This window comes from Barbus barbus (assembly GCF_936440315.1).
Source record: "Barbus barbus genome assembly, chromosome: 44".
Taxonomy (NCBI): Eukaryota; Metazoa; Chordata; class Actinopteri; order Cypriniformes; family Cyprinidae; genus Barbus; species Barbus barbus.
In genome coordinates, this window is record NC_136722.1 from 121243 (window position 1) to 134217 (window position 12975).

At 37.4% G+C, this 12975-nt stretch overlaps 1 protein-coding gene across 1 annotated transcript in view; it reads right to left on the reverse strand.

Moving 5' to 3' along the window:
• The window catches only part of LOC306862958 (uncharacterized protein), a 110128-nt gene that overhangs the window by 17295 nt on the left and 79858 nt on the right, over window positions 1–12975 (reverse strand). The window contains exons 27-39 of the mRNA XM_079406073.1: window positions 11305–11358; window positions 10686–10742; window positions 7916–7975; window positions 7796–7837; window positions 6653–6674; window positions 5731–5799; window positions 5614–5639; window positions 5429–5509; window positions 2335–2479; window positions 2039–2106; window positions 422–550; window positions 275–325; window positions 75–137 (exon numbers count right to left, since the gene is read on the reverse strand). Of these exons, the coding sequence (XP_079262199.1) occupies window positions 75–137; window positions 275–325; window positions 422–550; window positions 2039–2106; window positions 2335–2479; window positions 5429–5509; window positions 5614–5639; window positions 5731–5799; window positions 6653–6674; window positions 7796–7837; window positions 7916–7975; window positions 10686–10742; window positions 11305–11358 (867 nt within the window). The remainder of the gene's footprint in view (window positions 1–74; window positions 138–274; window positions 326–421; window positions 551–2038; window positions 2107–2334; window positions 2480–5428; window positions 5510–5613; window positions 5640–5730; window positions 5800–6652; window positions 6675–7795; window positions 7838–7915; window positions 7976–10685; window positions 10743–11304; window positions 11359–12975) is intronic.

Here is a 12975-nt window from a genome sequence, read left to right on the forward strand (position 1 = left end):
ATGCAAGTGCATGTCTGTAGCCAGACCCTATTGAAATATACTGTTGTGTAAATGCATTTATTCCAGAGGCTTACCGCGCTTCCAGAGTGTATTCTGTGTGTGTGACGGAGCTGTGTGCTCAGCATCAGGGGCTCAGCCTGCAGAGAACACAGAAACACAAACAGGCATGCTGTAAATGAGTGCCGCCACACTTCAGACGCTCACTTTTTCCACATTAAGACAGTTTTGTGTCCAATATAATGTGTTGAATAAGATTGAAAACTGCAGTCCTTACATCATCCTGTGAGAGGACGGGGGACGTATACATCTCGATCAGCCCGCCAAGCTGCAGAAGGAAAAACTACATGAAATCTGACCACTTCTAGCTGTGAAAAACTCAACGCAAGCTGTGAAATATGACTGATTTCATTCGGAGAGTTACCTGAATCTCTCTCCAGCCTCCTGGAACCTTTATATAGAGTTTATTGGTGTCAATAACGAAAGACAGCGTCCCGTCCTCGACCACAGATGACTGCTGTCTCATGATCTGCAGACTCGCATACCTCCTGACCTGCAGAAAAACAGACATTTAATACAATCAAATAAAAACATACCACTTCTGTCACAAGCTGCTTTCTTCCATGGAACATAAAATGATGTATAACATATTTAGATGCTTATGCTGCTCTTTCCATATAACAAAAGCTGACAGTGTTGACTGAAACAAGTAAAATGTTCATTGTTGGTGATTTATGGTGAAGATCAATGTATCATAGTTTCACACACATCAGTGAGTTTTTACAGTCTGTTGTCTGTTTTTACAGTCTGTTGTCAGAATTCACATGACCTAAAGTCTGCGTCACTTCATCTTTCATCCTCCTGACAGTTTATGACTGGATTTCATGTGGAAATCTGATGAACAACGTTAACTGTAATCGTGTCTTAACCCTCGTAATGCATTCAAAATCTCTTTACTGTTTTCAGAAGAAATCATTATTTTAAAAAACTTTCATAACTTAATATTTTTCAATTAAAACCATATTGTTCCTGATCAACAACTTATCATTAATGAGTGAATGTGGAAAAACATGTCAGTTTTTTTGTATTACTGCATTTACCACTTTTATTAATTAAAAAGAAATTCTTTGAAATTTCAAATCACACATAAAACAAATAAACACACCCAAAACAATAACCTATCCAATATATATATATATACACACACAAAATTATTTACATTTTATTTTAATATATCTTTGGATGGAATTTATAGTAATATATAATCTGAGAATTATCAGTATTAACCCCATTGGAATAAATGGAATTTAATTCCATTCCTTCAAATGAATACCTAATGATTAACATTATCATGATTAATAAATTAATACCTCATGATTGTTCAAAAACAGTACAAATTTATAAAACCGACATATTTATTTCTAAAACAACATCGATATTACTCTTTAAAAAAAAAAAAAAAAAAAAGCAATAAGTTTTACTTCCATAAACTTTCACTTTCAGATGGTAAAAGTGATAACATTTTTTCAGTGGTTATACCTCTTAAAAAAATAATTGTGAAATCTAGAATTTATTCTGAAATGTATTTAAAATTTATTCAGAATAAATGAATAATAAACAAATAAAATAATTCATTCAGGAATGAATGAATGATGTGTATTTGGAGGGTCTTAAAGCATTTCCTAAGTTTTATTCCCTTACTAAAAACTATGCATTTTTAGAAATGAGGCATCTCTTCCAGGTTAAAATGGACCTGAATGCTTTATGAGAGTAAAGCTGGGTTATGTTTCCAAGCAGTGCATCTTTCTGAATGAAACTGAGCACGAGCTGCACTCTGTTTGATACAGCAGCCCGGATCAGGTTCTTCAGCTATGAGCATCTCGGGAAATCCTACAAGAAGAAATATGACTGTATTCTGAAAGCTGAGCTCATTTACCACAGTGAACATCTCAGGATCTCAGTGTTTGTGTAAGCACACTCGGGCAATGACTGAGTGATTGGACAGGTTTGATCAGACTGTTAGTGTTGTGTTTTGACTCACAGCGCTGGGGGCCTCAGCGGCTCGTCCCGGGGGCCCGGGGGGTCCAGGAGGGCCAGGGATCATCACGCCTGAAACAACACGAACTCTGAGCGTCTATGCATATCAAAGATAACAGCAGCAGAAGTGTTTGCCTTCATCACGGTGAGATGAAGAGCTGTGGGGATGCTCAGCCTTACATCAACAACACATCCACTTCACACAAACAAACACATGAACCTCCTGACCTTCTGCGACCCGGACTGGGCTGAAGATGAGGGAAAATACAAGACTTTTGAAATGCCAAAGGCTTTTCGTACCAGATCCGTGTTGTCCAGGAGGTCCGGGAGATCCTGGTGGTCCAGGAGGTCCAGCAACACCGGTTCTCCCGAAACCTGGTGCACCAGGGGGTCCTCGTGGTCCTGTATGACCAGGTGGTCCAATGATAGATTCTCCTTTAGCTCCCTGCTCACAAACCAACATTATTAGACATTTCACAGCATTAAGGCCCATACACACCGGGACGAATATCGGCGCGCGTTATTCGCCAGCGTTTTTCAACGCGTTTTTTGTGTTCACACCCAAGCGATTTCCGCTGACGATGAGCCGAGTGAACATGCAAATTAATTCCCTGACATTAGATGGCGCTTAATGTAAAACAGAAATACCCCGGTACACAAGGTGGCGCTGCGCAACTTTACGCTTCTGACACTCACTTGTCACTCAGAAGAAGAGAGCAAGTATTTACGAGCTTGTCAAAATCATACAAAGAAAACATGGATATTTCAAGCACCAGTAGCTTTTTGTAGTCGCTGTCGCATTTGTCAAAGTTCTTTGTGTTCAGACACCAACGAGACCAGCAGCTGTACTTTCATCTTGCCTCTTCTTCATCTTCTTATTTCTTCCCGGCAGTGTAGACGCTACTTGGCGTATATCTTCTTCGTCGTTACGTATGTGTGCTCGGCAAGACCGTTGTGTTTGAGCACCCCCAAGTTGTGTTTTACTGTAACTTCAGCAGCTCCAGACACGTGAGCAAAAGCGCCAATCTCATCGGTCGGATAGTTTTTGACGCAGCGTGTCACACCAAAAAAACGAACCGGAGGCGCTTTTTAAAAAATGACCCTTTATGCGTGGCGTTTTTCGCGTCGGTGTGCACACTCACATTGGCGCCCTTTGTTTAGTCACAAGGCGTTAAACGAATATCGCGCGCGAAATTCGTCCCGGTGTGAACAGGCCTTTACACATGAAAGCCATCCATCTGGATGGATCTGGTAATGTTAAAGGAACACTCCACTTTTTTCACCTCCCCTAGAGTTAAACAGATAAGTTTTAGTGTTTTTGAATCCATTCAGCCAGTCTCCGGGTCTGGCGGTAACACTATTAGCATAGCTTAGCATAGATCATTGAATCTGATTAGACCATTAGCATCTCGCTCAAAAATGACCAAAGAGTTTCGATAATTTTCCTATTTAAAGCTTGACTCTTCTGTAGATACATCGTGTACTAAGACCGACGGAAAATGAAAAGTTGCGATTTTCTAGGCCGATATGGCTAGGAACTATACTCTCATTCTGCAATGATATTACACAGCGCCTGACAGTAGTCCCCAGCTAGGTAACTAGTCATGATATACAGTAGCTGGGGACTACTAAAAAAAGAAAATGCATACTATATCATAATCTACAATTATCTATTACCAATGATATTTTAGTATCATTGAGATACTTTTATAAGTTTTTTATTAATATTTTCAATCATTTTTTATTTTTATTTTATTTTTTAAATTTTAATTGGAAAGATATATATATATATATATATATATATATATATATATATATATATATATATATATATATATATATAATTTTTTTTTTTTTTTTTTCAGTTTTAGTTATTTTATTACATCAAGTTAGAGAAGTTTTACTTGGCAACTAGTGGAAATAAAAAAAAAAAATTATATTTTATTTTATTTCAGTTGACATTTATTTTAATTCAAGTAATAATTTTAGTTTTTTAATGGTTTTAGTTTCAGTTATATCTCATTTTCTTTTTTCTTTCTGCTTACAGAGAATGTCGTGCAATAGCTGATAAACTAGTTTATTTATCACGTGTTATGTTCTAATTGGGATCTAAGTGTGAAAGTGAACTGAAGTAAAGGATCGCAGTCATTATCTCAGAGTGATTTGCAGTTTATTGTGCTTCATTTGTCAGTGTGATGTTTCTCATCTCTGAATGAAGGATATTACCCTGCGAGAGGAGAAGTCATGTGCAAATCATCACACCAATTAATTCATGACAGCAAATTTCAAATAAAACACCTTAAATCAAGTAGAAAGATCAAAAACACTGAGTTTGAGAGACGAGAACAAACAGAGACAGCGAGAAGTGTGAGGAGAAATCAAGACTGAGAGACAGGACAGAAATCAGAATGAGATGAAAAGGAGAGAGAGAGACAGAGCAGCAAAATAACAAGATATGAAGCCATACAGCCTGATATATGAAACAACATAATCAGATGAGATTTTTGGAAATGAAAGAGTTTACTGAGCTAATGTATGTTAAAATCTTTACATATTTTGGTTATTTTAATCATATTTGATCATCAGGCTTTTATGGCTCCTATAGCCTGATATAGAGCAAATATGGAGGAAAAACAGCTCAATTTTATTCAGAGACTCAAATTGAGCAGAAATATGCTATCATTTCCTGCAGATGCTGCTATTTATATGATGAGATTGCTCTGCTTGTGATGTAAATCAATGAGATCTTTATAACAGTGCAGCAGATACTGACATAAAATGATCTAAATATCAGTCGTCACTCTATATCTCCAGTAATATGTCTTCGTAAGATGAGATGTAAATAATCCAAACATATAATGCAATGCTGATTGAGAGATGAAGAAATAAACGCTCCTCAGAAGATGTGAGATGAAGATCATTCCTCCGCTGAGGAACAGAGAAAGTAAAGCTTCTGGAAACAAACGCTCCTCAAAAGATCCTGATGATCAGATTTGAGACGCACTGATTTTACTAAAAGATGATTGATGGAGAATCAAGTAAAGCTGAGCTGCTTCAGTCCAGTATGTGTTCATCTGGAGATATGACTGCAGTTATTCTGATCTTTACTTGAACAAAATCAGTCAAGATTTGACACGAGAAAGACTCGTGAAGCATATTTAAATTACGTTTAGATTACAATTAGACTAAAATAACTTTTACTTGACAATAAACACTAAACTATCAATCAGATGACAGAAGGAATGGAGGAGATTGAGTGAAACAACAGAGTTTGATCATTTAGAGCCTTATAAATTCATGAGTGTGTGAGTGTGAGTGTGTGTGTGTGTGAGTGTGTGTGTGTGTGTGTGTGTGTGTGTGTGTGTGATTGCGTGTGTGTGTGTGTGTCACTCACCGCTGAACCTGATCTCCCTGGCAGCCCTGGCATCCCAGCTTCTCCTTTCTCTCCTCTGAATCCCTGGTCACCTTTAGCAGCCTGATGCATTCACCAGCACAACATCAGCTCAGTCTCTACTCAATCAATGTCTCGCAGCGAAGCGCTCTCAGTATCTGTGAGAGAATGTCTGAGATCAAACTCACCGTGACTGTGGTTCCCAACGTGTCGCCTGTGAGAGAACAGATCAGAGCATCAGAAACACAGCTGCTGAAGTGAACTCTTAATGCTGTGATTGATTGATTGATTGTCAGATGTTTTACCGGAGGAGGAGGATGATGATGATGAAGGCAGATCTCTGTCTCGTCCAGACGATGAGCTGCTGGCTCCCTCTACAGGTCAGGAGCACACAATCAACACAAACCGTCAGAGACACACCGGCAAACACACAATACTGATGAAAACAGTTTGAAATACAGAACAACTGAAATATGACATTTGAAAAATGAAAATAATAATTATTTTTGAAAATTTCAGAATGCAGAAAGTATATACTTCACCTTTACCTATGACAAAACAAAAGAGCAAAATAAAAAATCATAAAGCAGACAAAATCAGACAGAATCAGACAGAACACTGACAAAACATGATCTGACATGATTCTAATGTGTTTCAACAAGAAAAGTGAGACAAAAAGTGAAAATTATTCTGTACTGCCAAGAAACACCACCATTCAATACTTTGGGGTTCAATAGTTTTTAATGAAGTCTCTTCTGCTCACCAAGGCTGCATTTATTGGATCAAAAATACAGTAAAAACTGTGAAATATTATAATAATGTAAAGCAGCTGTTTTCTATGTGAATATGTGTTAAAGTGTAATGTATTTCTGTGATCTGCAGCTGTATTTTCAGCATCATTACTCCAGTCTTCAGTGTCATGATCTTCAGAAATCATAATAATATACTGATTTACTGCTCAACAAACATTTCTGATTATTATCAATGTTGAACACAGTTGTGCTGCACAATATTTTTGTGGAAACTGATGCATTTTATTTTTCAGGATTCACAGATGAATAGAAAGTTCAGAAGAACAGCATTTATTTGAAATAGAAATCTTTTGTAACATCATAAATGTCTTTACTGTCACTTTTGATCAATTTAATGCATCCTTCATGAATAAAAGTGTTAATTTCTTATTAAACAGTAGTGTATGATAATAAGAAAACAACTCTTAAAACTCACCTTGTGTAGAATCACTGTTAACCTGAAGAAAAGAAAAACAAATATGTGTTAGTTAATATAACTGCTGAGAAAGTAGTTTTAATTCGACAGTCGTGTCATGTTCTGATGAGAAACGAGCTGTGTTCTTCACGAGATGATGCTCAGGTGTGTAGCTACTGCACAAGGAAACCAAACATCATGCAATGCTCGTTCCATCCCAGCAGAGATGCAGGAGAAGCATGAAGCTTTTATGTGTTGTGTTAGTGGCACACCAGCACCATGATCACGAGCGTTCCTCCGTCTGTATGACATGCAGCACGCCCTAAAGATGCCTGTGTGGATTATGGACCATGCGCACTGAATGCACATAGTAAACGTGGGTTTACTATGAAATCACTGACTCTAAAAGTCAGTCTTTGACTCTCCGTGGGTCTCAATATACAGCTGAGAGATACATAAAAACTATAAATGCACTGTTTATAAGCCGTATCAGTCCATAAATGCATCTCGAATATGACATCTCCACCTAAAGAACTTGCCACAGATAAAGGGAACATGATCAAATAAAGATAATGATGTATGAAATCACATATTTGCCACTTGATATCAGTTAAGTTAATATAAAATGCAATGTGCATTACACTTGATGGGTTAAAGGGGAGGTGTGCATTTTTCACATTAAAAACTTATAATAACCTATACAGAGTGAACTGTAGCTACTAAATTTAGCAAGCTGCTAAATTAATGGGGAAAAATATTAATTCTTCTTTCTTAATTTGGTGTATTAATATACTTTGTTTATATTTTCTTCCTGTCCTTAACATCAACCTGCTAAAATGGACTACGGATGAAAATTGGCCAGTGTTGGCTAAATCTGGCACATTTGACCTATTGTATGTACTATTAATGTGCATTGTCCCTGATTAAATAAATGAAATTAAATATTATGAAATTATATGATAAAATATTACAAAAATATTTCTACATAATATTAAAATGCTAAATTAAAACAGTAAATAAATAAAATATTTTATATTTAATAATAATAATAAATTACACAATTCTCCTTTAATTATGACAAATCCGCAAAAATTTGGAGGAATAATTTTTGAGTGAGTGTAAAGACAATGAAGATGATGATGATATTGAGCAGTAGACACTCACAGGTTTTTTGCAGCCGGGTCGAGGAGGGACTGGAAACACGGTCTAGAGAGAAACATGAGGGAAAGAGACACTGAGCTACAGCACTGAGCGTCTGTGTGTTTGAGACAGAGACACACTCACTCCTTTAGGACAGCTGAAGATCCCCGCTCGTCCTGGAGGCCCCGGTGGCCCCGGCGGACCCTTCAGACACAAACAAAACATACACCATTAATATCATCAACCAAAGATCTACAGCAGACATTCAACACACAACCATCTGACTAACAAGACAGAAAACTGCTCTCTGCTTCACTTGCTGTTTCTGTTGTTATAGTGTGTGTAAGTGCCCTGCTCATCCTGGATCTTCTGGATAAAGCTGAGTATATAGAGAGAGACAGTGAGACACTGCAGGACAATAATAGGGTAGAAACAAACAAACTAATAGTTATCACCTTATTTACTCAGTTGATTGATTATATTGATATATTTTTTATTACAAGTTTTCTAAAATGTTAAAATGTTCATATTTCTAAATATGCAAATGAGGCATTATTGAATGAAATATGCACTAATTTGCATAAATGTCTAGTACAACAATCTAAACTGCATGAAGTCATAATTCAGAAAATACTTAGAACAGACAGAAAACAATATTTTTTCACAATTTTGGGGGGAATTTTTGGATGTTGTATATAATGAAGCAAATTAGATTTGAACAAATGCCTGTGTAAAAACCTTCAGGATATAGACAGCAATAAAAATGTAAAGTCTGGTGTGTGTAAGTGCTGCTGAAGTGGAGATTTGTGGCTCAGTGTAGGAGAAAAAACTCATTTTGAGAAAACGGTATGGAAGAAAAATAATGCCATATCTTTGAAACAAAAAAGCCTGTTGGATAGCGCTAACTGGAAAAATAATGCATTACAATTAACAGTGCTTGCATTTTAATGCCTTGTATTTCCAGGGCTTGCATTTTTAGGTCCTGAAATTTAACATAGTTGTCTATTACAGCACAGCATCACATACAGCATCACACAAGCCATGTTACAAAGTTACAGAAACTAAGCAACCGAAAGCAATATATGTCTTCCTCAGATGTAATGTTAGTTCTGTACTTCAGCGCTGGGTAAAAGAGCATTATAATCTCCTTTGTGGTAGAGAAAGCTGCTTACATGTAGGCTACGGGAAACAGCGAAGAGGTTGAATTAAAAATACACACAATCAGCGTTTCCACATGTTTATACTGGCCCCGATAATCAAAACTTCTACTTAGCGCTTGCTCCATTTCTGCAAATCAGTTTTTGTGAATGAATGACTTGATCCACCTGTTGCTTTGGTCTTCATTAACAGCCGCTTGCGCCACCTGCTGGTGAGCGGCTGACATCAGCTGGAGATCATGCATCGGTGCTCTACTGCTATTCCTGCGCTTCCCGGATATACAACGCTGAATTTTCTGCCCAATTTTAACCACTGAATTTGTGGCAGCAAATTTGGAAAGTGAAATAAAATGACCGAAATTTGCCTGTCGAATATTATACATCATATTTTTTAAAATATTTAATATTTTGCAAGTGAATTCTGGAAGGTGAATATGAATGATTTAATTTTTTATTATGAAAATGTGTGTGAAATATTTTGAATTGAAATATTCACAGCTTAAATAAACAACTATGTTAAATTTCAGGACCTAAATATGCAAGCCCTGGAAATACAAGGCATTAAAATGCAAGCACTGTTAATTGTAATGCATTATTTTTTCAGTTAGCGCTATTCAACAAGCTTTTTTGTTTCAAAGATATGGCATTATTTTTCTTCCATAGAAGGCCTTTAAAAATATGTATTGGAATTGAAATCTATTGACACAAATAGATAAAGTGCTATAAAAGAAACACTTAACAGTGTCTTTTGGATGTCTTTTTAGTGTCTTTCCACTAGTCTGAAAAAAACACTATAAAAAACTGAAAAGCTCAAAGTCTCAAACTTGACAGGTGCATGAAAAAACTGTGTTTGCCTGCAGTGTCTCCCCTTAAAGAAAAAGTTCACAAAAAAATAACATTTTCTGTAAATATACTCATCCTCAAGCCACAAGTTTGTTTCTTCATCAGATTTGCAGAAATGTAGCCACACCACTCCAGTCCATCAACTGTTGCTTCTGGGCAAAATATGTTTTTATGGATATGTTTATTATGGATTATGGACTTGTATTTTAGCCAGAGGCAAAGGTTCGAATTTAAAAACATCTTAATGCTGGATGTGTTTCAGCTTTTGTCTTCTGCAGATGTTAACTGATGGACTGGAGTGGTGTGGATTATTGTGATGTTTTTATCAGCTGTTTGGACTCTCATTCTGACGGCACCCATTCACTGCAGAGCATCCATTGCTGAGACACTGATGCAGAGACACATTTCTACAAACCTGATGAAGAAACACACTCATCCTGATCTTGGATGAACTGAGGGTGAGTGCATTTACAGCTCTTGTTCGTTTTTTGTGAACTATTCCTTTAAATGTTCTTTGATTATTTAAGTACATATACATTTTTGGGAAAAGCCATGAAATGATGTGAGAAACAGCTCAACAATTTAGTTTTTTCTAGTTACTTACTGAAGTGCCACTTAAAATATCCATATATACATTTATTAAGCAATAATGTATTCAAACGTTCAAGACAGACAAAGCATGGGCTTCAAGGCTGCTAAATGATGGTAATATGCTACTGTAGAAATCTGTTATATCTGATTTTAAAATATGTGCAGTTAAAACTGTGACAAAATATGTTTCAAAAATATGAGAGATGAATTTGGAAAATACTTTCAGAAACAAAACCGCAAAAAACGCTAAAAGTAAGAACGTTCACTTTTTTCTGATAAAGTAATAATACATAGTTTTTTGGGGACACATGAGAGAAACTCACAGGTAAACCGACAGAATCTCCTTTTTCACCCTTACGCCCGTTAATTCCTGGACGACCCTGAGGAAACACATGATTACAATCACAATATACTGTCATATGTTTGAAAGTTTGGAGTATTAAAGAAATTAATGCTTTTATTCATCATGGATGCATTAAATTGATCAAAAGTGCCAGTAAAGACATTTATAGAGTTACAAAAGATTTCTGTTTCAAATAAATGCTGTTCTTTTGAACTTTCCATTCATCTGTGCATCCTGAAAAATAAAATGTGTCACGGTTTCCACAAAAATATTGTGCAGCACAACTGTTTTCAACATTGATAATAATCAGAAATGTTTGTTGAGCAGTAAATCAGTATATTAGAATGATTTCAGTTATTTTAAATATTCAAAATGTTTACTGTATTTTTTATATCAAATACAATACATGCAGTTTTGGTGAGCAGAAGAGACTTCATTCAAAAATATTTATGAAAAACTGACCCCAAACTTTGAAACATTAATGTTAATTTTGTTAAGTGTTATATAATGTTATGTCCACTAATGCTGTTAATGACAGTTATTATAAACTATATATTGAGTGTGGATGTGCAGGTTTATGTGTTTAATAAGTAACTGACCGGTCGTCCTGGAAATCCGAACTCTCCCTTAGGTCCAGCGGGTCCGACCGGGCCCTAGATGAGATGACATGTGATGAGACAGAAATCAGAGCAATGCAGACGAACACAAACAAGTGTCCTCTGCTCTCGCCTCAACACTTTTTCCAGAACTTTTTGAACAGAAGCAGCTGTACACAAACAGCAGAGCCACCGGAAAGTGAAAAACACACATGAATTGTAAAATAGTAAGGGAGTAAGTCAGACTACCTCCGGTGTAACGGGGAAATAGTCCTGAGATTAAGTGTTTAGACCAAATATAATGAATCAACAGGTCTGGCTTGTTGAGTGTATAGGATAATGACAATAAACAACATGACCTTATCTCTCTCTATATATAATCTGATATCTCTTTCGCTCTCTTCTCTTTCTATAAATATGACCCTGGAGCAAAAAAACAGCCATAAGGGTCTATTTGGCTGAGATATAACTATTTGAAAATCTGGAATCTGAGGGAGCAAAAAAAATCTAAATATTGAGAAAATCTCCTTTAAAGTTGTTCAAATGAAGTTCTTAGCAATGCATATTACTAATCAATAATGAAGTTTTGATATATTTATGGTAGGAAATTCACAAAATATGTTCATGGAACATGATCTTTACTTAATATCCTAATATTAAGACCAGGTGATGACGCTGTCCCCGGACAGTGTGAGGAGATCCCTCAGCAGGATCAATGCACGCAAAGCTCCGGGTCCTGACAACATTCCTGGGCGTGTACTGAGAGACTGTGCAGTGGAACTCACTGATGTCTTCACAGACATTTTCAACATCTCATTAAATCAGGCCGTTGTCCCCACATGCTTCAAAGCTACCACCATCATTCCAGCCCCAAAGAAGTCATCTCCATCCTGCTGCAATGACTACTGTCCAATAGCACTCACTCCTATTCTCATGAAGTGCTTTGAACAGCTAGTCATGCACCACATCAAGTCTGTCCTCCCCCCCTCCCTGGACCCCTTCCAGTTTGCATATAGATCCAACCGCTCGACTGATGATGCCATCGCCACTGCCCTCCACCCACCCCTCACACATCTGGACAAAAAAGACACATATGTCAGGATGCTGTTCTTAGACTTCAGTTCAGCATTCAACACAATCATCCCTCAACAGCTCACTCACAAACTGGTCCAGCTGGGGCTCAACACCTCTCTGTGCAACTGGCTGTTGGACTTCCTGACCGGGAGACCTCAAGCAGTACGGGTCGGCAGTAACACATCCAGCACCATCACACTGAACACTGGGGCCCCCCAAGGATGTGTGCTGAGCCCCCTCCTCTTCACTCTGCTGACCCACGACTGCACACCGTCACACAACTCCAACCTTTTCATTAAGTTTGCGGATGACACGACTGTGGTGGGTCTCATTAACAACAGAGATGAGACAAACTACAGGAGCGAGGTGAGCCGCCTGGCCGGGTGGTGCAGTGACAACAATCTCTCTCTGAATGTGAAGAAGACGAAGGAGATTGTTGTTGACTTCAGGAGAGTACACACTCAGCATGCCCCTCTGACCATCAACGGTGCGACTGTGGAGAGAGTCAGCAGCACCAAGTTCCTGGGTGTGCACATCACAGAGGACCTCTCCTGGACTAACAACCTGTTTCTGATGCAGAAAAGCTAGTTCATGCATTCA